Source organism: Haplochromis burtoni, unplaced genomic scaffold, assembly GCF_018398535.1.
Source record: "Haplochromis burtoni strain Fernald_Lab_line unplaced genomic scaffold, NCSU_Asbu1 Contig_841, whole genome shotgun sequence".
NCBI lineage: Eukaryota > Metazoa > Chordata > Actinopteri > Cichliformes > Cichlidae > Haplochromis > Haplochromis burtoni.
Window position 1 is genome coordinate 57,331 of NW_024583202.1, and position 25,199 is coordinate 82,529.

Sequence of the window (25,199 nt, forward strand, 5' to 3'; positions counted from 1 at the left end):
TTAGTATTTAGTATTTATTTTATTGTCATTGTCAAGAACAATGAAATTGCGTTTGGGGCTTCCATACAACCCAAAAAAAAGAAAAAAAAAAAGAAGAAAATAATAAATACCCCTTAAAACCCAAGTGTACATATTTAACCCAGTGTGACTCCAATGCAATAAGACAATCCTTAGCAATAATGTTCGTAGAAATTCAGACAGATAATGTAAACAGAACTGGTCCTGGTACTGAACCCTGTAGAACTCCAATATTAAACTTTGTCTGTGAAGAGGACTCTCCAGTTACATGAATTATAAAAATAATAAGACACAAATTGTACTGTTCAGTACAGAAAGAAGCTTTTGTAACAAGTACTTGGTTGAGGTGACAGACAGAAATGTCAGTGTGGTGAACTAGCTTACGTTACTGCAGGTAAACAGGAAACAGTAACCTTACCCTCAACAACCTCAGCACTCTTCTGGTAAATTGCAAAAGTTAGCAGACTTGTTTAGCCTCTTTCTTGCTATGAGTGCCTGCATGGAACCATGTGCAATGCACTTGTCCTTCATTAGAACTGCAGCTCCATAGCAAAGTCTCCCACTGATCACTTTCTATAACGCATTAGAATTTCCTCTTGGGTGTGTTTTGGTTTGTCAGGGCAGGAGAGTGAGACACAGCAACAAAACAACCGTTGCATCTCGTGTTTCACTTTCAATTGTAATAATTAATTTTAATAATTAAAATGCCAAAAAAAAGGCAAAACAAAACAGCATAAGAAAACAACAACAAAAACACAAAGCAGAGACATCCTGTATTCTTTATAACCTTAACCACATTTCAGTCCTGCAAGCTCAACACCCTCTTTGGAGTTGTCTAGCAACTGATTCCCCTCTTTGCAACGCCTTTGCAAAGTGCTTTTTTTGGTTTTGTGAGGAACACAGAGTGTGATACATTGCAAAGAGGGGGTTGGGGTAGGCCTTAGTTGAACACCCTGACTGGTAATATATTCAGCCCTATTGTAGTGAATCAATGCACCGTGCTTTAATGGGGAGATAAGGAGGGGCAATGGGGAGCTATGACGAGATATCTTTTGCCCCACAGTGCACCCCTAAAGCTAAGAGGCACACTCAAGACTGTGCAGTATCACCTAAACTCTAATCTGAAGAAAGTGCCTCTAACATTCAGGTCCTGTTTTTTTTGTGGGGGGTGGGAGGGTTTCTATATCCATGAGGAGCAAATAAGAGACAAGAGCTCAAGGACGCACAAATGTGAAGACTTTGCTATTTTGTTTCAAAGATGGAAATGTTGTATTTGCTTAACCACTGACAAGCATGTGTTGTGGCGTTTCTTGATACTCTGTACTCTTGATGCTGTGCTACGTGATCAAACAGATCTACAGAGCTAGACATACAGGATGAACTGAGGTGAGACTGTTTTTATCAAGTTCTTTGGGTCTGACTACAGCTCTAAAGAAATATTTGCATTTGTCTGCTAATTTGGAAGCTAATAAAAATAACCATTATGGCATAAAATAACTCATACTTCATGCTCATCTAGTGCTCATTTTTGCACTGGAGTCAGTTAACGTATTAGGCTAAAGTGTTAAAAATAGATTAGTTGTGTTGGTAAATGGCAAGTGATTGCTTAAACTGACCAACACTACCAAAGTTTTTGCTTTGTGAAATGTTAAAGTGAATGACTGTCTTTGAATCAATCCTGGAGAGTTTTTATTGGGACCCTGACATAGTAAAAGGAACAGGTTGTTTTATAGGCCTTGTGCTTTGTTGCACTCTCTCCTCGTGAAAGCACAGACTGTGAGAACAATCCCAAAGAATGTATCTGAATTAAGATGAAAAAGAACAATAGGAGGCTCTGTACAGGCAAGGCTGAGAAAAATCTGAGAGGAGCTGTCGGGGGTGGTGGTAAGGACCGGGTGATGACAGAATAGTACGCATGGTTGAGTGGCACAGCTTGATCAAATTAGCACAAAACTTTACTGAACAATAGAAGTCAGGTCAGTTCAAATCCTTTCAATTAAAAGACAAAATAATGAGTCTTAGCAAGACTGATATCAGGCAAATGACATTTCGTTTTTATTTCATGCAGGTAGGACGTGACCTGCTCAGAGCACAATGTCACAGCACAGAGGAATCTGGAGGAGGCAGGTGCACCTTTTTACCCTCCCTTACCTTCTTCTCCTGGCTTCACCGTGCAAGGGTTTCCTCCCTGACTTGTGGTCTAGAGTGCTGACTCTGTCCTGGGACTCACACACTCACCAGTACATTACAGAGCGGGCCATTCTAAATGTAACCCTGGAGACTCTGAGGGGACTAAAAAAACACCATGGAAACCATGATAAAGAGGAGGTGAGGTCATGTTTGCAGTCAGGAGATTTACTGAGTAATGCAGCATCAGTGGTTCATAAAGTGTTTGAATTACCTCTTTAAGTAAGCATGCAAATTTAACTGAATCGCTCTTTCTCCCTATGGTGATATTTGAACACAGACGTATTGAATTTCTTTCAAATAATGATAAAAGTCCTGGTCTAACGATTGCAGATCAGACTGGGACGTGGATTTTGGAGAGCTGTGGGAGATGTGGTGAAATCCAATGCAGCCATGGACTTCCGGAGCTCCACAAGGTCTGACCCAGTTTACCACTTTGATTCAGAGCATATTGAAAGTGCCACGGTCATGCTACGACGGTTCTGGACCCACACTGTGCTCTCAGTGCGGGCCAAAGAGTACCAAAGTGCCCGTCATAGCCTGGGTCAGCTATTTCATTCACTGCAGGTAATCTGCCACACAGAACTGAATTTTAATAATAGGGGGAGGGTTAGCTTAACCTTAGAGATATTTCATGAAGTGAAATGTTTTGGCTATGTTTTTGTTTTGGACATCTGCTATGTCAGGACTTCTACAGCCACAGTAACTGGGTGGAGATGGGCCAGCGTTCTATTTACCTCCATCTGCTTCAGCCAGAGGAGCCTGCCGTGCCTGTAGCTAAAGGTGATTCATGAATGTGACATTATAGTCCCATTTAATCACAAAAAACAAAATTAGTTGTATCTACACATTATTGTAAAGGTCCTCTTGAAAAGACTAGTTACTGAGGTAACAGCTTTACAGAATTTTTTCATTTTGCATCATTTTATCATACTGCATAGCTTCACGTGTTAAAGTTACAGCTCTTCCACAGTTTTCCTACTACCGATTTTGCTGCTTCTTCAGATGTCTTTCTATTGTGGTCTAATCTGTTTTAATATGCTACTGTATAGTATTTATTTCATCAAGTAGAGATCATTCAGTTATTATTTAACAGTTCGATTAATATGTTATTTTGTAATCAGACTTGTACCAGAATGGAGTCCCAGCAATGATAGAAATTAGGACAATGAGAGTGAAGATGAAGATGGAGGCCTGGGTGGGGCTATTAGTGACAAGAGGGAGGCAGAGATGAAAAGGAAGTGGGTTTCACGAATGAGAATCTGAAAGGCAAAATGACTGAGTGCTGAGATTTAAACTAGGCAGAACAGAGGCTGACTGACTCAACAAAATAAAGAAAACGATTTGATCAGAGCAATTATGTCAGTGTTTAGTTTAGCAGGAAAATGGAAGTGATGTAAAAAATAACGTAGTAGCTGGAGCACCCAGGAAGGCAGGGTGCATAATGTTTCATTTAAAAGAATATAATATTTATATAATGTGTTGGTTTTTTTCAAAACTCAATGTGTCACTCAGTGTGTATATGTATATACACACATACACACATACACATATAATTATCCACATCATTTAACTATTGACCCACCACGTCTAGTAAAGCACTCCCCATCTTTACTAATTAACTTGACCAGCCAAACTAATGTTCAACATTCTTTCAAATGTGGCTTTAAATGGTTCAGTGGAAATCAGCTATCATTTCTATTGGTCATGCATTTAACACAGACTCCCAATGTTTTGGAAACCTGGCTGTACATATGTCAATCTGATATATTCATTATTACATTACAAAAAAAAAGTTTAAATGTAAAAACTAAAGCCTTCATCATTTCTGCTTTCAGAAGACACACCTACCTGTATGGAGTGCTTCAGTACCACCTGTCGAAACAACCTTTTGCCAAGACTGAAAACCACACAGGGGAACTCTCAGCTGCTCACCACTGGATATTTCAGTACATTTCCTCCAAAACCTCAGGGTAAACCTCGGCCACCTGCAGGCAAAGTGTTACAAAAACACAATAAATAAACACATTTGGTTTTTAGAATATTTTAAAGACTTTTTCAACTACGTTTCCATCTACAAAGCTGTAAAGATGTTTTTTTTTTCTAGGCAAATGCAGTCATGGAGGTATTCTAGACAGCAGCCGCTTCTCGGGCGCCAAAGGGGGCATCAACAAGGACAGCACCTCACCTCTCTTCTCCCCTCATCATTACCTCCATCTCAAAGCTGCCACTTTGGCTACTGAGGCCACCCTGACTGTGCTGAGAGACCTCAGAGACTCTGTGGGCCACAGAAACTTTCTCAAGTAAGTTTAAACCACTGCTAAAGCTCCCTGAACTGTAGACTTGTTACAAGATTCAGGTGATGCCTGTGCTGCATGAAATGACTGTCTTTAATTGCTGCTGAACTCTCTTTGAAGACTCTTTAGTGTGAAGCAAGTTCCTGCACTGGTTTTTGTCATGGACACCACAGGCAGCATGTTTGAGGAGATCCACGCTGCTCGTCTTCGGGCTCAATCCATCATACAGAGCAGAGCCAACAGCCCGGGGCAACTCGGCACCTTTGTGCTCGTCCCCTTCCACGATCCAGGTGACAGCTGGTGGTAAAAAGTGCCTGCAGGTCATAACAGATAAACCTGTAGAGGCTTTTGCCCCCTGTTAATGTGTGATTGTGTTTCCCATTATATACATACCTTTATATGCTTCTGTAGAAGGTATAGTTCTGATTATATGTTTCATGCCTACTGTATGTTCTATCAACAGTGAGCCTCTAGATTTGTGCCATCTGTTTCCCTCAGTTCAAAGAATGACTGAATGAACTTCTGTGACTTCCATGAAAGCAATGAAATGAGAAATAATATATTAACATAATAACTTATAGACAGAGCCTCTTGATAGCTTAAAGATTCAGTCTTATGGTACTGTAAATATTTTTTAAATAGACAATAAGGGTCTATAAAGACTGCAAACAAGCTGTTCCTTATCACAGTCTGTAAGCATTTATATTTACTGTACTGTGCAGGAGTAGGACCGGTATTTGAGACTGATGATCCAGGCCAGTTCATGCAGCACATGGAGGGGCTGATGGCTCTTGGAGGCGGAGATGAACCAGAGATGTGCCTCTCCGCAATTCAGGTACATTTAGACGCTAAACACTCAGAGAGAATAAGTGATGTTGTGTGTGTATGTGTGTGTGCGTGTATGTGTGTGTGTGACAAGGGATTTCTTTAAATCACCCTGTAGTTCTTCAGCTAAGACACCTGAGTTAGAAAACACAAACACTGCAGTTGTATAGATTGGACATGTCACCACTAACTTGCTCTCTTCTTGTTATTAGCTGGCACTCACTCACAGTCCACCTCTGTCTGAGATCTTCGTGTTCACTGACGCTTCCCCTAAAGATGCCCATTTATTCGGTGTGGTGAAGGCCCTCTCCCTCGAGAAACAGAGCAAGGTATATGCACCTTTGAAGGGAAGTCTTTTTTTTTCATCTGTCACATAGCATTATGTTTAACAAAAATCAGAGCTGCTTTAAGGTTGACAGCGAAGACAAACACCAACCGAGAGCTGCTGTTTAATAACCTGTTCTCAGATTTTCAAAACTTTAAAATAAAAGCCTTCATCTGATGTGATTGCTACTGGTTATACAGCTTCTGTTTGTATGTATATTTATAAAGAAAGCACTGCGTCAATTACATTTTTAGATGGGTTTTAAAGGAAATAAGAATTTCCTGGAGAAACTGTGCCTGCTGAAAGCTGGTGGAGATTACCTGCCTCATGTGGCCGGCAGGTGGCAGCAGCTACACTAGTTGAAAATTAAAAGTTTAATGGAATTGTAGTTTTTGTCACTGGCCACACAGTGGTGCTATTGTATCATGAAACCTTTTAACCAAAGGACAGTTTTATTAACAAAGAAAATAATTCATCCAGCAGTTATACTAATAAGGAGCAAAAATAACATGCAGCCAGATTGAAAGACTGAAAGAACCCCTCTTGTTTGCCTTCTCTTGCTCACTGTGAAATTACTTTGGACAGGGGGACTGCAGTAAAGCAAACTGTATGTCAGTGTACTTACAGCTCGTGCTGATTTTCCCTACAGGTGACTTTTCTCCTTACTGAAGATCCCAACTACACCAAAGAGAGCCGAGGCAGGTTAATGAGGAGGAAGAGGAGAAGTAGAGAACCTTTATCTCCTGATCGTTTTAATCTCTACTCTTCACTGTCCTCCCTGTCAGGAGGACTAACAATATTCACCACCAACTCTGACATACACAGGGTCTCCACAATAGTGGAGGACAACACAGCAGCTGACAAGGTGCCAAAATAAGATTTTTTACTGGAAATTCACTCCAAACAAAGTTAACAAGTTATTTAAGGAACTGAGGTAGTACACTAGCTCACAGTATCTGTTAACTTCCCTCATTCTAGCAGTCTCAATTTCCCACCTTCATAATTTATCAACCATTTAATATTAGAAAATTTCAATTAAATATGAAATTTTCCATTGACCTAATGCTCTAATTTTCTCAGACAAACATGGCAACTGCTGCTTATAAAGCATTGAAAAAACAATATAATTTCATTTTCTACATGACAGTTAGCACATGTAAATCTTTTTTAATCAAGTAGTCTATCTTAGCTGCAACTTTTTGCTGAGCAGAAATGTGTCAGATTTTATAAAAAGTTATATCACAAAGTGTATTTCTAATTTTTTTTATTAGTTTCTTTTCCAGCAAGCCGACTAGTTTCTCTTTTAGACCTTTAATTTCATAATGATATCACTTATAATTACTCTTCATTACCTTCATTACCTATCACAACTTATTTTTCTTCTCCTACCTCAGGTGACCCTCCTCCATGTGGAAAGTCACAAAGACCTGATGTCCGTTCATACATTTAGAGTTGACAGCTCGGTAAAAAATGTCACCCTACATGTCTCTGGCACTATGACGGAGTGTATCCTTACCAGTCCATCAGGTAATTCTCACATCATATTAACATCAGCTATGAAGTCAGGGTTAGCTTTTTTTCCATCACGACACTGCACTTTGAACTGTACTTTGCATTTGCTTGAAATATCATGTACAGGGTGCAATTTCCCTGTAATTAAATTGAATTTCAGCATATTTTCTTTTAAATAGCAGTATAATTATATTTACATGTAAATACTGAAAGGTATTTACACTACACTGAAATTCAGTTTAGTTACAGGGGAATTACGCGCTAGATTTATCACACATACTTTAAAGTGTTACCTTGCAAAGATCATTCTTTAACTTTTTTCTTTGTAATTTGAGGGTAAAATAAGCTCAGCTGTTTATGCTTCTCTTCTCAGACCAGAGTCAGTCACTGTTGAATGAAGAAGGTCCCCTAGCAGTGCTACAGCAATTTCAGGGACTGTATCGTGTCAACCTGTTTCCTCCTTTACAACCTGGCCAGTGGAAACTGCAAGCCAAGAGCGATGGGCATCTTACGTTCAATGTTATAGGTAAAAGAAATAATATCGAGTACATCAAGCAGATCACCTGGCAGATATTCATTTTCAATTCAAATGCAGCTTTACTGTGGTATGAGATTTTTTTAAAAACATTTTTTTAAATTGATTTGTCTTTTGATCTACACCACCAGGTGACAGCGGTGTAGACTTCCTGTATTATTTTGCAATTATAACCAATGAGACACACCCAGGTCTGGCCAGAGTTGATGGTAATCCTACAGCAGGTGAGGGATTTTGATAAATTTACACGATAATGAGGATTTTTAAGTAAACAATATGTTTAAGAATATATCTTTCTAATTTTCAGGTGTTCCTGCCTTTCTAGTGGTGGCTGTTACAGGCCTGGGTTCAGATGAAGAGGCATTTTTTAGTCATGCAACACTGCTGGGGGCTGAAGGAGAAAGTCTTCAGCAGGTGAAGCTCAACTCCTCCTCGTCATCTATCTATTCCTTGGAGGAGCTGGTGGGCTTGGTGGACCCTTTTCCCAGAGTTCCCTTCTGCATTAGACTTTCAGGCGAGGACAGCAGAGGAAACAAACTGGAGAGGGTTTCCACAGAGATGGTGGAGCCCACTCACATTCAGATACAGGTAATCGTTAGCAATAATGCTGAAGAGGACAGAGGCTGCTTTCTACTCCAAGTTTACTATAGTTCATCTCCGTTACTCTGTTATGTACATCTATTTTTCAATTTGTCTTATATTTTAAATGGAAATTGTTTTGGTTTGGTTATTTCTGTGCACAATAAATGTAAAGCACTCTTGCACTCTTACAGTGTATCAAGAAAGTATTCACATCAGTTCACTTATTACACAACATTGTCATATATATATATATATATATATGGTCTCATAGTTGAGACTGTATGTCAGAGCACAAACCAAGCCATGAAGTCCAAGACCTCTGAGGCACAGATCTGGGAAAGGTTACAGAAAAACCTCTACAGCATTGAAGTTTCCAGTGAGCACAGTGTGCTCCATCATCCGTAAATGGTACCAGTTTTGAACCACCAGGCCTCTTCCTAGAGCTGTCAGCCTGCCCAACCAGAGAGATTAGGGTACAAGGGCCTTAGTCAGGGGAGTGATCAAAACCCAACGGTTACTCTGACTGAGCTTCAGCATTGCTCTGTGGAGAGATGAGGACGTTCTAGAAGGGCAACCATTTTAGACCATGAGAAACAAAATCCTCTGGTTAAAAGAATCTAACTTTTCTCATCACTGCATATTACCAGACCGATACCATCCCTACAGTGAAGCATGCTGGTGGTAGCTTCTTGCTGTGGGCCATATGAACCCATATAAAGACTCTCTAAGACCACTCCTTTGTTAAATCCTGGAGTGTCCCAGCCAGAGAGCAGATTAGAACTGGATTGAACATGTCTAGAGAGATTTGAAAATGGCTGTGCATTGATGCTTCCCATCCATCCTAATGGAGGTTGAGAGGTTCTGCAACGAAAAATGAGAAAAATGAAAACAACCCCAAAATGTCAATATGAGATATTTTGTGTCGAATTCTGAGATGAAAAGGCTGCAACATGGCAAACTGTAGAACAAGTATAGCACTGTGAATACTTTCTGGATTTACAGTTTTCTCTGTAAAACTCTATTCTCTTGCTTCTTTAAATTCTGCAGGGCCAGATGGCACAATTATAAGTTATTGATTACCTACAGTATCTATGTAGAGGTGTCAGGTGATGACCTTTCTTTGACCGGTGGTCCGTGCACTTTTGACACAGTCTGTTTCACACGTTATTCAGGTGCTTTCTCTTCCTGACCTCGTGCCTGGTCAGAGTGCTGTGGTGAACTTTGAGATCCAAAACCACGGTGCAGCACGGAACTTCAGTTGGACAGCCGATGATGACTGTGGATATCTTCTTATGACAGAGCCCCACAGGTAGATCAAAATGAAAATACATCTTGCTCAGGTACAAAGCAAACTTCAAAGAACTTAGACTGCCATCCCGCTTCTTTTGTCACCTTCGCTGGCATTCTCTCACCTTTGAAAACTATGTAAACTTAGTAACACAAAATATTTTTTAAATTATACAGTTATGTACAAAAGTCTTGAGTCACCCCTCAATTCTGCTCTTCATATCAGATTGGCTTTCGAATTTTCTTTTTTGCTAGTGGATATATTAAGGGTGTGCACCTATTGCAGTGTGCACTTGTGCTTCAGATGGGGAAAAGAACCAATTTTAAATTTTAACTTTATGCACTTTGTTATTAAAACACATAATTTGTTCCCATTTCTTTTTAATGAAAATTTCAAAGATAACACTGTGAAACAGTAACAAAATGTACCAACAAGATTATTCAAAAGAACTATTAGCTGAGTAGTGTGTCATTAAAAAGTGTGAGGAAATTAGACCAGTTGCGGACAAAATAAGAAGTGGCATGCCCACTTAACTATCCATAGCAGATAAAGATGCCTATAAAGGCCGTCATGAAGCCATCCCCAAGGAAGGGAAACGGGAAAAAGCTTAGATATACCAAATTATGGACTGAAAATCTGTGGTAACGGGTCTTATGGAATGACAACAGTCAGTATCTACAGTCATGGTTTGGCCTGCATTTCACCCACTGGTGTTGGGAATCTTGTTAAAATTGATGCAATTAAGAACACAGAAAGGTATGATTCCATTTTGGGCCTGATTGGCAGTGGCTTAATTTTTCATGACAATGATCCCAAACACACTGCCAGTGCATTAAAAGCATACCTGGATAGAAAAACACAAAGTAGAACACTATTATTCATGGATTGGCCTCCCCAGAGCCTGGACCTTAACTTTATTGAAGCAGTGTGGGATGATCTTGACAGAGGGTGGAACAAAAGGCAGCCGGCATTCAAAGAGGACCTTTGAATGTCTTTTAAGAAGCCTGGAGACCTATTCCTGAAGACTACTAAAAGAAAGGAGATAAAACCTTGCATCTATTTCGCATTTTAAGAAAAATATAAATTAAATGATGGCTAGTTCAAAACTCTGGCACAGTATTGTAAGTATAAGTTAAATGATTTCACAATTCATGTTTTTGCCCTTCAGCTTTCTTGTAGCAGAACAAAGGTCTTTTCGTGACCAGGTGTACCTCCAGACTCCAGCCACAGCGCAGGCAGGGGTGACAGTCACCCTTACACTGACTGTAAATGATCTTCATTCTGCTGACTCAAATTATGCAGTGGCCTACTTGACTGTGGTCCCTCAGGTGAGCAATAAGAGAAACTGCAGGATATTCTGCTGAAAACTTGTTTTTTGGTTTATTGTGTATATGATGATTTTCTCTTGCCTACAGGATTCAGACACATCCCCACCATCCTGCTCTGCAGCACGAGTCCAATCTAACTGTTCTGCAATTTGCAATGCGACTAGCTGGAGTGTGTCTCTGTCTGTATCAGATATTGGACACTCTGGCCTTGATGCTCTGCAGCTACAGGAAGGTGAAGGTATTCTGATTTTGTTTCACAGTAACCCAACCTCAGAGGACAGCCTTGGAGAGCCTGGCATTGAGCTGCAACAGACACAGAGGGATAAATCAACAAATGGAGACTACCACCACCACCAAAAGCAACACAACCACAAGGCCAGATTAGAGACAGGAGGCCCCCCTTTGAATATTTCAGAATGGTCGCTGGATGTATCTCAGCCACTGTTTGTGAGCTACACATCCAGCTGCTGCTCTACTCAGGCAAAGATGCTGGTTTGGGACAAAGCTGGAAACATGAAACGCTGCCATCTAACAAATGGTCAGAAGAGGCAGCTACAAAACAAGAGTACAGAAACCAGTGGGACTGGACAGAAAATGCCCACAGGCTTCTTTTTCTTCCTGTTAGGCCTGCTGTGCTTTCCTCTGCTTTAGCCCCGTGTGATTACAAATGTTTTGCTGGTCAAAATTATCTGTTGATGACTTGATACAGAGCTTGTTCTACTGTATTTTCAAAGGCAAAATCTGAAGCACCAATAATTTTTTTTCATATTGATATTCAAAAAATGCAAATTTGCAAAGAATAAAAAATCTTTTATTGCACTTCCTTTTATTTTTGCTACAACTAGATTTGTACGCCTGTCATGTTTAAGGCTGTGTGAGAGGTCGATTCATTTGTAGTTTGTACTTGGGGAGCAGCACCAATAACACCAAGGCAAGCTTTAATACTGATAGATCAAAACATAAACAAAGTCCAGAATCTAAGAAAATAATTACAAAAACAGAAGACATAAAAATCAGAGATTAGTTAGGATACAGGACTCCACAAAAACACAGAATGCACAGACAATATAAAGACAAGGTAATGAGGGGAGTTGGAACTGGTGGGAAACCAAGCTGGAGACAACTAAACAAATGAGATGGAAGGAACAACACTTGCCAAAAGAAAACGGGAAGAGTGACACAACTGAATGTGCACCCAAGATCAACTTGACATGCGAAAAAAAGACCAAAAAAGAGACAAGGCTGAAGGAACATGAAGTTATCTATAACCAAACTATAAAGGCACAAATTACAAACCATAAACAACCAAAACCAAGCATCACACCAACCATCACCTCTATGCATTTCATTATTAGTTATTACTAATCTCTGCAAGGGCGTAGATTTGGCATGGACGGAAGGGACGTGTCCCCACCAATATCCAGCGATTATTGAATTGTCCCCACCAATAATTTGATCTCTTCGAGTAAAGAAAAACAACCCGATAGAAAGAAACCCTAGTAGCGCGGCAAGCCTGCGCTGCGAGGAGAAGAGGAGGATGGCGGCAAAAAGGAAGAACCTGGATATAAGAAAGTATCTTTCAAAGAAACCTGTAAGTCACTTAAAGTCAAGTTCACTCATATAATGTGTCCGTCACAATAACGTTACAGGCTATGCTAGGCCATACATGCCAACACTCCCGATTTTTCCGGGGAATCCCGAATTTCAGTGCCCCTCCCAAAAATCTCTGGGGGCGACCATTCTCCCCAATTTCTCCCGATTTTCCACCCGGACAACAAAACTGAAAAACCATATCCCAGACTGGCCCAGCCAATTCCAGTTTCCAACAATGGCTACTATTACTGCAGCTAGTTTTACTCTTATTACTTTTTCTGGGTCGCAAAATAAACTTTTAACACATTTTCAGGCGAGAATGTAGCTGTGTAAACGTCAAATAACTTAAACATGTTATTGTTTGGCCTTTTTCAGTGCTTTAGTTGTGTTTTATTTGTTGGTGAGTAAATCGGTTTGGCTGAGATTAAAGTTATTCGATTAAATTAGATTAAATAAAACTTTATCAATCCCTCGGGAGGATTCCTCCGGGTTCTCACACAGCTGAATAAACTGCTGTCACACAGCAGTGAAAAGCTGTGTGATACAGCAGTTTATTCGACCATCTACGCCAGCGTCCGGTTATATTTTAGACAGCAAGGAGCAGACGGCAGGTGACGTAATTCTGAAGGCTAGACCGTCCAATTTCACAGTCGCTCATTTCCGGTCTACCCGGCTTTCGGAGGACCCGGCCCACTTAGACCACAAAGGCCGGGTCCTCAGGTGGACGCAGCCTCTGAATTTGGACACCCCCGGCCGGTATTTTATCCGATAAATAAACACTGTAAGATTCAAGTTTTTTGTATATATATATCTACATGTATACCCCCCCCCCCCCCCCCCCCCTCCCCCCCCCCCCCCCCCCCCCCCCCCCCCCCCCCCCCCCCCCCCCCCCCCCCCCCCCCCCCCCCCCCCCCCCCTATACCCCTAATTCTCCAAGGGCAGCACGGATGGAGAGTATAGATGTAAAACCAATATGCCAGCAGTTCATTTCAGCTAATGAGAGGAGCAGGCATGTGTTTGTTGTGTGAGGCATGTAGTCCATGTCTGTTGCTGTAACAGTAGTTCATGTTGAAAACACATCCGCTCTGATCTGATAGAGGGCAGTAGTGCATAATGTTGCTGAGAGACCTTTTACTTTGTGGTAATCTTAGACGAGTAGTTTTATGGACAAAAACCACCAGGTCATTCAGTGTTCCCTTAGTGCTAATGTATAAGAGTTGTTGGTGTACTGATAACTGAACTAATGTTGTTAATGTCTTAAAGTCATATTCTTTTATTGTCATGACTGTATTTGAAGCTATTTTTATTTTTGTATAATACCTGATTTATATGGAATATGGCTGAAGTAAACTAAAGCCTAAAATACTTAGTCGGTCATTTGTTTAATAGTAATTTAACATATATAATTCACATATAAAACTATGAATTGTAATTTTAAATGGTTTAAAAGCATGTAGAATAGCATATGTAGGCAAGTATATTTCTCCTTTTATCAAGAAGCAAAAACAAAAAAGAAAAAATAAGAAACAGGGCAGGGTTCGATGGTTGAATCATCCGTCCTCACCAATGCCACAACCAAATCGACACCCTTGAATCTCTGGTTCTCTTCCACAGCATGTCTTTGTCCTGTCCTTCTACCCTCACTCCCCAACCGGTCGTGCCAGATTGTTGCCCCTCTCTGAGGTTCTGCTGGAGGTTTTTTCCTGTTAAACGGGAGTTTTTCCTTCCCACTGTCACCAAAGCACTTGCTTATAGGGGGTCATATGATTGTTGGGGTTTTCTTATATTATTGTTGTGTATTTACCTTGCAATATACATTACCTGGCAACTGTTGTTGTGAATTGTCCATTAAATAAATAAAATTAAAATTTTTATAACAAAACTCAGAACTAGGAATTGCAAAATAACACTACAATAGAAAACCATGAAATGATACAAAACAAAAACATAAATCACTTCTAAAAACCCAGAAGAACTAATAACTCACAGAAAAACTCAAAATCCTAGAACTTGGATCCAGGATTTTCCCAATGTGGAATAAAAAAGTAGAAATCAAATAAAGCAGTGGGTAAATAACTGGATTGTTTTCACAGACCATCATCACTTAATGGCCAAGATGAAATAATGCATTTCTTAACACATTTTTTAAAAAAAAGAAAAAAAAGAAGTTGTTTTAAGATGATATCATGCAGACATCTGACAAATTTACGAAGCAGTATCTGTATACCACTATTCAGGGTAATATTAAAGAGTGGCCCATGATAAGAATTGACTGATGGGTCTTCGCTTTTCTTCTCTGACGTCCATTTATCTAGAAAAAGAAAGTATTGAAAACTCTTAGTGTCTTTAGACCTTAAATACAATCTGGCAAAGCTGGAAACAAAGAATTTTGCAGAGTCATGCACCTTGTTTATATTTAACTGAAAAATCCCACATCCCACACAAATGTACTGAGAAACTTTCCTTTGTGCTTCAGCTGTAGGACTTTAGCTTAAATATTTAAACTAAAATTAAATATTTAACTACTTTCCTACGAACCTTGCTAAAACCTGTTACTCAGTTATTCATTTGAAATTCGGCTGTCCCCACCTTCTGGGCCAGCCTTAGAGAACCAATCAGAAGCTACTGCAACCACAAACACAAACTCACAGTTAAATTAGAGACAGGAGACCCGAATTTTAAGTGCACCTCCTCTTCCTCTCCCATCTTTTAACTCGCAATCTTCTCATGGCTTTAAATGGTTTCCTTTAAACTTTTACTTTGACCAACACAAAAGCCTGGCAAGTATAGCTTAACGATCGGCAGTTGTGACATAGTGATGCAGCACAACTAAATTTTAACCCCTCCTATATCTGAGATGCATCTTGAAAAACATAGACCCCAACAAGTTAAAAGTGAAACCTTTGAAACCTTTTTTTTTCACCCAGTTACTCTCCTGGAGTTAATTAATTTTTCTACTGAAAACTTATTAACTCATTCTTCAACACAGAATTGGCAGAGAATATAAAGGCAGTGACGATTAGAGCACCAAGCGCAGTGCCATCATTGTCCGCACCCTGAACCTTTAGAAATGATGAAAAGAAAATCTATGCAGAGAGACACACAGCCAGAGGTGGAGGAGCGAGGACACTGGGGAAATAAGGTGGAATTTCTCCTTGCTGTGGCGGGAAATGTTGTCGGCCTGGGGAACGTGTGGAGGTTTCCCTACCTCTGTTACAAAAATGGAGGGGGTAAGCAAATGAGGAACTCACTACATTAAAGGTGTATTAATCTTGTAGGATTATATTGATTGTGCAAAGCATGAGCAAAATAAATTACAAAACAGTACTAGTTCAAGGTCTATTATTACTAGTTCACAGTCACTGAAATGAGACTGAAAGTGTGACTTCAAACTCCATTGGTACTCTAGGAAATGTTAATTTTATCACTTGAGGTAGCTCACATGACAACTGTAGGTGAAGTCAAGCAGGGATCTCTATCTGTTTGAAGCATTTTGGATTTGGCAGCAGGTTGATTCCATCAAATCTGATGCCAGCATCCAAAGTGGAGACTCTGCTCCACTGAATTCAATAGCATCCAGTCCTCAGGCAGCTTGATTGTTTGCAATAGAATCATTATAATTAAAAAAGAAGAAAACAATATTATTAGTTTATAAAAATCTGCCTCTTGTAGTTTTTTTGTGAATTCAACTTTCGCAAACAAAGTTCTAGTAAAAAGTAGTTGTAGCAGCAGTAGTAGTAAAAGTACTAGTCAAACAATTCATTAGTAAAAATTTCCTTTAATAACTTCCCAATATGTCATCTTAATTTTGGTAGTATGTTTAAACAACTGATATATGTTTTGTTTTTAAAAGCATATACCAGGTCCTTATTTAATATCATTGATTTACGTAAAGCCTTTGATACGATAGATCATTCTTTACTTTTACGGAAGTGTGAAAGGTATGGTTTAGGAGGTGTTGTACAATTTTGGTTAAATAGTTACTTGAATAATAGGTTCCAATATGTGAGTATTAATAACATGAAATCTAAAGTTAGAAAAATAACTTGTGGAGTTCCGCAAGGATCTGTTTTGGGACCTAAGTTATTTTTACTTTATATAAATGATATTTGTACAGCCAGTGATACTTTAAAATATGTGATGTTTGCTGATGATACAAACTTATTTTGCTCTGGAAAAGACATAAAGAAATTACTGAAAACAGTGGAAACAGAACTCATGAAGTTAAATAGATGGTTTGTATTTAATAAACTATCATTGAATGAAAGTATAACAAAATTTATGTTATTTGGAGGTAGTAAAAGTAATATTGAAGTAAAATTGAATTTAAATAATGTTGAAATTGAAAGAGTATATGAGACAAAATTTTTAGGAGTAATTATTGATGATAAACTTTGTTGGAAGCCCCACATAGAACATGTGAAACGAAAATTATCCAAGTCTATTTCTATTCTTTATAAAACAAGAGATTTTTTGAATAAGAACTGCCTTTATTTATTGTATACTTCCCTTTGTTTGTCTTATATGACCTACTGTGCAGAAATTTGGGGGAACACATACAAAACATATTTGGATTCAGTATTTAAATTGCAAAAAAGAGCTATTAGAATAATAAATAAAGTTGGATATAGGGAGTCCACCAACCAGTTTTTTGTAGGATCATCTATGTTAAAATTCATGGACATTATATATTCTAAAACTTTAGAAATGATATATCGTGTGATGAAAAAGAATGTTCCAATTTGTATTTTAAGTATGTTTCAACTAAGAGATGGAAAATATGATTTGAGGGGGTCTTATAAGTTTGAAATGCCTAAAGTGAGAACCAATGTTAAGTATAGATGTGTGTCAGTTTTGGGAGTGAAATTATGGAATGGACTTAATGATGAACTGAAGATGTGTTTTTCTTTGTCATTCTTCAGGAAGATTTTAAAAATTAGTATTATACAAGGTTATAGAAATTTGGTTTGTTAAAATTTTTGTGTTGATTTAATTTCTTGATTTATCATTGATTTCTTTTCAAACTGTTATACAACTTATTTATCAATGCTATTTATTTTCTTGGTTAAGGATTTGATTATTTCTTAGGGGGGTAAGGGATAGGATAAGTATAAGCCATAAGGCTTCAGCCTATTCCTTTTTCGGTTTCTGTTTGAGTACTTTTATGTAAAATTATAATCTGTTGTTGTTGTTGTTGACTGAAATAAAATTTCAATTCATAGTTGAGTAAGCTTGTTACTCAGAAGCTGCACAACAGGTGTGTTTACTGTGTATGTTTTTAATTCAGGTGCATTCCTGGTGCCATATCTGGTATTTGTGGTAACCTGTGGTGTACCCGTGTTCCTGCTGGAGACAACTATAGGGCAATTCACCCAGGAGGGTGGCATTACCTGCTGGAGGAAGCTGTGCCCATTAGCAGAAGGTAAGCTGTTCAGGGATCGTTAACAAGAAAACATCATGTTATCCTTCTCTTCAATGGCCATTTATTCACAGTCTTGCACAACTGTGTCTCAAAATGTAGTGAACAAGTTAATAAGTATTTAAAGTTAAGCCAATTCTGTACTTATCACAATCTTCAAGTTCAAGCCTTAACTGAGAACTGGTAACATTGTGTTTTGCAAGTCATTCTCAGTGATTTGCTACTAGGCAGTTCTAAAGGAACAAGATGTAATTTCTATGCATTTAAATTTAATATGTTAAGACTAATATTATGTGTGTGGTTCACTTTTCTACATTATCTCAAATATTTTCCATGATGTTCAAATTAGAAATACTAAATTTTATTAAATATTGGAATGTGTTTGTCCCGTTTACTGCAGACTGCTACCCAGCTAATGTATAAAACAGTGTTTGTGGCACTCTTTATTTATGTTTTTAAAGGAATAGCACTGGACTATCCCACAACTGAATTCTACACATAAAAGCTACTGTAGCTGCAAGTTTTTGGACCCATTATATTTTAAGTTAGCAATTAGCAACAGAATGCAAGCAGCCTGAAATAAAAGTGGACTTTAAAGTTGCATATTATTACGATGTATTATTATTATTAGGATTTTGGCCTGAAAAGTCTTAACATTTTGCTGAAAGCATTGAAAATACAGGCAAGTAACAATTACAGCTCACCCAACTTTTCACTAGGCTTCCTTTTCACATGTAACCTGCTACAGTATCTTGACATATTACTGTAGCAAAAATCTGAATATGCACACATGTATTTCAATACCCACACACAAATCAAATATGCTCATTCAAAATGAAACACACACACACACACACACACACACACACACACACACACACATCCAATATATCCTGGGAAAAATAGGATCTCTCAATGCACAACAACCTTGAAGCAGATGGGCTTCAGCTGTAATCACACCAAGTGCCACTCAGATAAGGACCAGGAAACTGAGATTCACAGAATCTCACCAAAACTAGAGAAGAGAGCAAACTTTTTTTCTGATGGTAGGTTTGGCATAGAAGCATGAGTCCACACTGCCTTGGATCAGTGGTTCAGGCTGGTGGTGGTCGTGCTGATGTAATAATATGGTGGATATTTTCTTGGTACACCGTGTGCCCACCATGTACCAGCTGCACATCGTTTAAATGCCAAAGCCTATAGTATTGCTGCTGACCTTGTCCATCACTTTATGACCAGAGTGTAGCCATCTTCTGATGGCTACTTTGAGCAGGATAATGTCATATTATCCTGTTATATCACAAAATCATCTTAAACTGGTTTCTTGAATATAACAATGAGTTCATTCAAATGGCCACCACAGTCACAGACCTCAAGCCAAAACTGCTGAGTAACCCTAAAACAACAAGAAGTCTGAGTAATTGATAAATGGAGATTTTTGTAATTATTATCTGTAAATGCCTTTCAGGGATAGGCTTTGGTGGACTACTAATCATTTTCTATAGCTGTATGACCTACATCATTATTCTGTCCTGGGCTTTGCTCTACCTCGTGTTCTCCTTCAGCTCTCAGCTCCCCTGGGCCTCCTGCAACAACGACTGGAACACAGGTAAAATGCAAAGATTATTTCCATTTTCCAATAAAAAATTGTCAAAGTATGTTTAGGTATTTAAACTTTTGTTCTGATACTTTTCACACTCTCTTCTCAGAGGGCTGTGTAGACTTTTCAACAAAAAATAACACCGTCCACTGGACCAACCAGACAAACTCGACCTCTGCAGCCACCGAATTTTGGGAGTATGTCTATGTAGATGGACTGAAAAAGCCTACATACCAAGTTATTTAAAGCCCAATAAAACATTTTGTACCTTTTCCAGCTATATATATCTATATCCTTCTACCTATCGATCTGTCTGTCTATCAATCTATATATTGTTTTTTTTACCTTCTGCATTTAATTGACTTCTAGACGACGAGTGCTGATGATCTCTGGGGGCATTGAGGAAATAGGCAGCATCCAGTGGGAGGTGCTGTTGTGCCTCATTGCTATGTGGATCGTCTGCTACTTTTGTATCTGGAAAGGAGTCAGATCTACAGGAAAGGTAGTTTTGCTGGTAAATACAGTGGGGGAATAATTATTTGATCCCCTGCAGAAATTATAAGTTTGTCCAAATACATGACTCTCTAATGACTCTCTAATTTAAATGGTAGATTAATTTCAATGGAATGGGGCAGAATGTGACATAAAAGTTATGGAATTAATTGATTTTTATGTCATTGAATGAAATAAGTATTTAACTTCAAGTGTTAGCTACCTCCACAGATTTCCCATATTTTGTGGACAAAAATATAGAAAATTGTTGACAACCATCTGTGGATGCAGATTGTGTGTGGCAATGAACGGACCCCTGCGCAGATGGCAGAAGGAAAAATGAACTTAATAACTGATAGGTTTGTAGCTTAAACCTATTTGCTGGAACGTTCAAGATAATTTAATTACACAGCAAAGCAAGACACGAGTAGGCAAAGTTCTTTATCTTTCTCGTGCACGGGAGAGAACTGGACAAACGGCGTTCCTTTCGCTCGACCCCAGTTGCTCTCGTCCGCTCCCCCGTAACACTGCTCTTTTATTGAGGTTACATGAATATACATAGGTTCATTAACATATGATGTCTACATACAAACAAAGAGTACCTTGCCTGTGCCTTGTGTAAGTATGTGTGTGTGTGCGTGTGTGGGGTCAGAGTGTGACCCCATAATCGACTTCCCTAAACCTGCTGGTCTGGAAGTCCAGCAGTTCATCTAAACAGAAGGCACTTAGCCTAAAACAGATATAGATACGTTTATCCTACCATAAAACAATAAGACAAGGTATGACCTCTCCCATGCTCCCAGAATGTGGGTGTGAATGCCAGAGCACTCTGGAATGCACACAACGTCTCTGCAGACTACTAAGGATCAAACATCTATTGTCTACAACTAATTATAAAACTCTAAGCATATATAAGTAGATATTTCTAAGCATAAATGATAATCAAAAATACAAATCCAACAATAACAAAAGGCTAGCATTTTATTTAGGTGCAAAAACACAAAGGTACAAAAATAAGAAAAACCAAAAGCCAATAACTAATCAAAAATGTGAGAAACTAAATGCAGAGCAACATACAGGACAAATAGACGTAAAACATTTTGTTTTTGTTTGTTTTTGTTGAAACAAGAGGCAAATTGGGCTGTGGAGAACAGACATGAATGCACACGAGAGACAGGAGAAATATGGAATGAAAAACAAGGAGGGGAACATGTAAAAAGAAAAGGGAAACAAGACGCACACACACAACCAAATGCAACAAGGGAGCGAGGGACACAGGACAAAGGGGGGAACAAAGGAAACCTAATGAACAAGGAAATTAAGTGAGATCACAAGAAAACTCTGAAGCAATAATAAGAATAAATTCAGGACTGCCTGTTGAAACTTAAGTCATAATGATAACACAAAACACTCAAAAAACAAAACAAAACCCCACAATAAACTCAGAAGCTGGCCCTAAGACCCAGAACTGTGACAGGAGCATCTGTAACTGATTAATTCATTGATTGATTGCAATCTGTGTGCCACACAGGCCACAACAGCAAATCTATGAGAACCAGAGTTCTGGCTAGGCTGTAAGGGCTCAAATACTTATTTCATTCAATGACATGGAAATCAGTTTATAACTTTTATTTAATGTGTTCTTTTTGGGGATATCTTGTTTCCCCCCCCCCCCCCCCTTCCATTAAAATTAAATTACCACAAACATTAGAGACTGTTCACTCCTTTATAAGCAATCAAACTTACAAAATCAGCTGGAGATCAAATAATTATTTTTCCTCACTGTAGCTCTATATACGGTATGTATACATAGTACATATTGAGTAAACACTTAAATGCTCTGAAATGTTGCTTTTTCCCACAGGTGGTATATGTCACAGCTACCTTCCCCTATGTGATGTTGTTAATACTTTTGATTCGTGGCCTCTCTCTTCCTGGAGCATTCGAAGGAATCATGTTTTATCTTCTGCCTGAACCCTCAAGACTGATTGACCCTCAGGTACGAGCTCAAATCTCTAACAGTGTCTGACACAGGTGGACAAGTGTAATACTGTTGCTTTGTTGGAACAGGTGTGGATGGAGGCTGTGAGTCAGATCTTCTTCTCCTACAGTATCGGTGTGGGCTCCCTAACTGTGCTGGGAAGCTACAACAAATACAACAACAACTGCTATAAGTACATGATGATCAGTAGTTATTTACCTTAATTTTAAATAGATATTTAAATATTAACAACCTCATATTTTCTCACATGCAGTGACTGCACTTTGCACTTTGTTTTTGTGATTTGCAGAGACTCTCTGATGCTGTGTTTGCTGAACAGTGGTACCAGTGTTGTAGCTGGTTTTGCTGTGTTCTCGGTGCTGGGATTCATGGCTCATGAGCAAGGTGTTCCCATTGCAGAAGTGGCAGAGTCAGGTATATATCACAAACATGCGACCATATTCTCCTGGACCCATAAATGTGACATAACAGTGATCCATAAATGGACTCAATCTTACATAACAATATTATGGGAGCATGTCTCAACTGGTCACAGACTTGGTAACAGAACAAGAAAGACTTTAAAATTTTCAGGGCTCTGTTTTAATTGTTAAGCTTGATTTGGGGGAATATTATTTTTTGGAATGATTTCTGTCAGGGCTCATTGTGCAGGCAGGTGGAGATGTGGATCCACATGAAGGACTCTGAGATGGAAATGTAACTGAAGACCACACACAGCTTTATTGCTGGCACCAAACAAAAACAGAAATCAAACCATAAAACTGGAACACACAGGCAGGATGTGGGGGTACAAAGCAACACAGAGCACAGGAAAACACAGGGCTAATATATACAGGGTGGTAATCAGGGAATGGGCAACAGGAGGGAGACACAGCTGGGAGAAATTGGACTAACGAGACAGGGGAGCAGTAGAACTGAACACACTCACATGAGACACAGACCTTCACAATAAAACAGGAAACAAGAAACCACTAAACAAAGAGGCAGACAGAGAGGCAGACAGAATATAACACATGGAACTCAAACAATACATGAAACAACAAATCCTTAAACACGGATAAACAGAAACATGAAACTCTAATAATCATCACCACCACCATCACCACCACAATCACTACAAGAGAATAAGAAAACAATCCATAATCCAAAAACACACCAAAAAATAACAACTCAAAATACTGGGTCAAAGTGACCCAGAACCGTGACAGATTTCGACATTTTTTGTTTACAAAAGCTTAATTTCTCAGTAGTGAGTTTATACCTAATCTATGGGAACTTGTTTCCAGCACTGGAAGAAAAACAACGAAGTACTTTTGCCACTGAAAATTCAAAATTTACGATATCTAAGAAAACTTAATAAGAAAATTGGCAACATTTTCACACAAGGTTGGCATCCAAACATTGTGTGAAAGTTTCCTTGTTATCTTGATTATAGGAAGAGGAGGAATGTGGAACAGAAGGATTGGTTTTTCTGTGGTATTCACATTTCTATAGGAAAACCGAATGCTTTGCTAAATGTTTGTGTCAGGAAGTTGACATTTTGTGATGCTTAACTTGAAATTAAGACTTAGGTCTCACTGGCAAAAAATATTTTTTACAGCTGTGGAAACTAACTACCATACTAATCAGGTCTCAGCATCCTTTGAGTTCCAATAGTCAGACTATATTATGTGGGCTAAATCAGTCAGTGCCATTGTGCCATCACAGTCAAACACGTGAGTAATGGTGAAAACCTGATGTCATTTGATTTTTCCCTCTTAATATGAACAGGCACAGGTGATTGTTCAATTTTCTGCATTTCTGCTGTCATATTTATGCCATTACACACCACAAAACTGTACAAACTAAAACACAAACATTTACCACTGGCTGGCATGTTTGATATGTTCTGGCATCATGCTGTTGTGTTTCAGGTCCAGGCCTGGCGTTCATTGCATACCCTCAGGCTGTAGCCATGATGCCCCTGCCTCAACTGTGGTCCATCTGTTTCTTTGTTATGCTCATTCTCTTGGGTCTGGATACACAAGTAAGACACACAACTTTGGAACATTGCATTTATGCTTTGAAATTTACTCAGTGTGTTTTGTCCATTTTCTGCACAGTTTGTTGCCATGGAAGTAGTGATGACGTCCTTCATCGATATGTTTCCCAAAGTGTTGCGCAGAGCCGGCCGAAGGGAGATTTTTCTCCTTCTCTTCTGCTTAATATGCTTCTTCTCTCAGCTTGTCATGGTTACTGAGGTCTGTATGTAATGTATCACTGGCAGAAAATGTTTTGGAAATGTGTGTGGGGGTCTGAAAGAAAAAAAATAAACATTACATATCCTAATTGTAATCCAGGGGTCCGTTCTTCGTACCTCGCTAAGTAAGTTAGCTGGATTAGATTGTTGACGATTTCGCGTGATCTTGGATCGTTCGGTTCTCCGAAGCTCATCCGGGACTTGCTGTCATAGCAACAGATCCGTAAGCGTAAACCTGCTCGGGAGCAGGTTTACTTTATGTAAACAAGATTAGATCGCGGCCACGCAGGTATGTCCGCTTCATGTATACGAAAGCAACAGCGATATTTTACCACTGTTTTCCATAAATAAATATTATCAATGTAACTAAAGATAATGCAGCACTTGATCCTTTTATTGATGTCACACAGATACATACAGGTCATTTCCTAAAAAAGGGAAATGAACTATTAATCATTCTATTTCATGTATTTGATTATTTCAGATGTAATTCATATTTCAGAGTAGTAATTGTAAATTACTTCGTGTAATCAAGATGAGAGACCACGGCTATAAAAGCGAAGGTGGATTTGGGAAGTCTGTCGCAGTCATGTCCTGTCCGTATACGCGAGCAACCCATTGCGGAAGGTGCAAGATTGATAAGGAGAGTTTCAGCGTATATTGCGAGATAGACAGGATCCTTTAGCTCAGCGCGACAGTGTGCTCATAGAGAGATATCGATTTTCCCGTGAGGGTATTATTCACTTAACCAACTTGTTGACGAGGGGGCGGGACCACCACCTGTCTTTTTTTGCTCTGCCCTTTTCTTGGTTGCCTTTATAAACAAACAAACAGATTATTTCAGGGTCTCTTTTCAAGAGACTAAAAGCAATATAAGTGATAAATATTACCATTCTGTAGAATATTCTTATTTCACTTTTACTTGTTCCCATGTTCTCGTGGGTCCTGTTGTGGCTC

General features: G+C 39.0%; 2 protein-coding genes across 3 annotated transcripts in view; both read left to right on the plus strand.

Annotated features, from left to right (window-relative positions):
* Positions 1 to 1,150: 1,150 nt before the first annotated feature.
* vwa7 (von Willebrand factor A domain containing 7) lies at positions 1,151 to 11,716 on the plus strand. The gene is made up of 17 exons (XM_005950893.3): positions 1,151 to 1,404; positions 2,087 to 2,346; positions 2,539 to 2,772; positions 2,892 to 2,988; positions 4,044 to 4,178; positions 4,313 to 4,508; positions 4,623 to 4,792; positions 5,225 to 5,337; positions 5,540 to 5,656; positions 6,302 to 6,517; positions 7,047 to 7,179; positions 7,538 to 7,690; positions 7,831 to 7,923; positions 8,007 to 8,287; positions 9,454 to 9,590; positions 10,738 to 10,897; positions 10,985 to 11,716. The coding sequence occupies exons 2-17, from the start codon at positions 2,113 to 2,115 to the stop codon at positions 11,546 to 11,548; spliced, it is 3,033 nt and encodes a 1,010-aa protein (XP_005950955.1). The 5' UTR covers positions 1,151 to 1,404; positions 2,087 to 2,112; the 3' UTR covers positions 11,549 to 11,716.
* Positions 11,717 to 15,505: 3,789 nt separating this feature from the next.
* LOC102298745 (sodium- and chloride-dependent GABA transporter 2) overlaps positions 15,506 to 25,199 on the plus strand; it is an 11,473-nt gene continuing 1,779 nt past the window's right edge. Inside the window, exons 1-10 of one of the 2 annotated variants that reach the window (XM_005950889.3) lie at positions 15,506 to 15,720; positions 17,778 to 17,912; positions 19,378 to 19,518; positions 19,619 to 19,706; positions 19,879 to 20,011; positions 21,866 to 22,000; positions 22,072 to 22,175; positions 22,293 to 22,417; positions 23,917 to 24,029; positions 24,106 to 24,243. In XM_005950889.3, coding sequence (XP_005950951.1) covers positions 15,561 to 15,720; positions 17,778 to 17,912; positions 19,378 to 19,518; positions 19,619 to 19,706; positions 19,879 to 20,011; positions 21,866 to 22,000; positions 22,072 to 22,175; positions 22,293 to 22,417; positions 23,917 to 24,029; positions 24,106 to 24,243 — 1,272 coding nt within the window. In that variant the 5' untranslated portion in view covers positions 15,506 to 15,560. The remainder of the gene's footprint in view (positions 15,721 to 17,777; positions 17,913 to 19,377; positions 19,519 to 19,618; positions 19,707 to 19,878; positions 20,012 to 21,865; positions 22,001 to 22,071; positions 22,176 to 22,292; positions 22,418 to 23,916; positions 24,030 to 24,105; positions 24,244 to 25,199) is intronic. The other variant, XM_014330555.2, reaches the window with a different exon arrangement.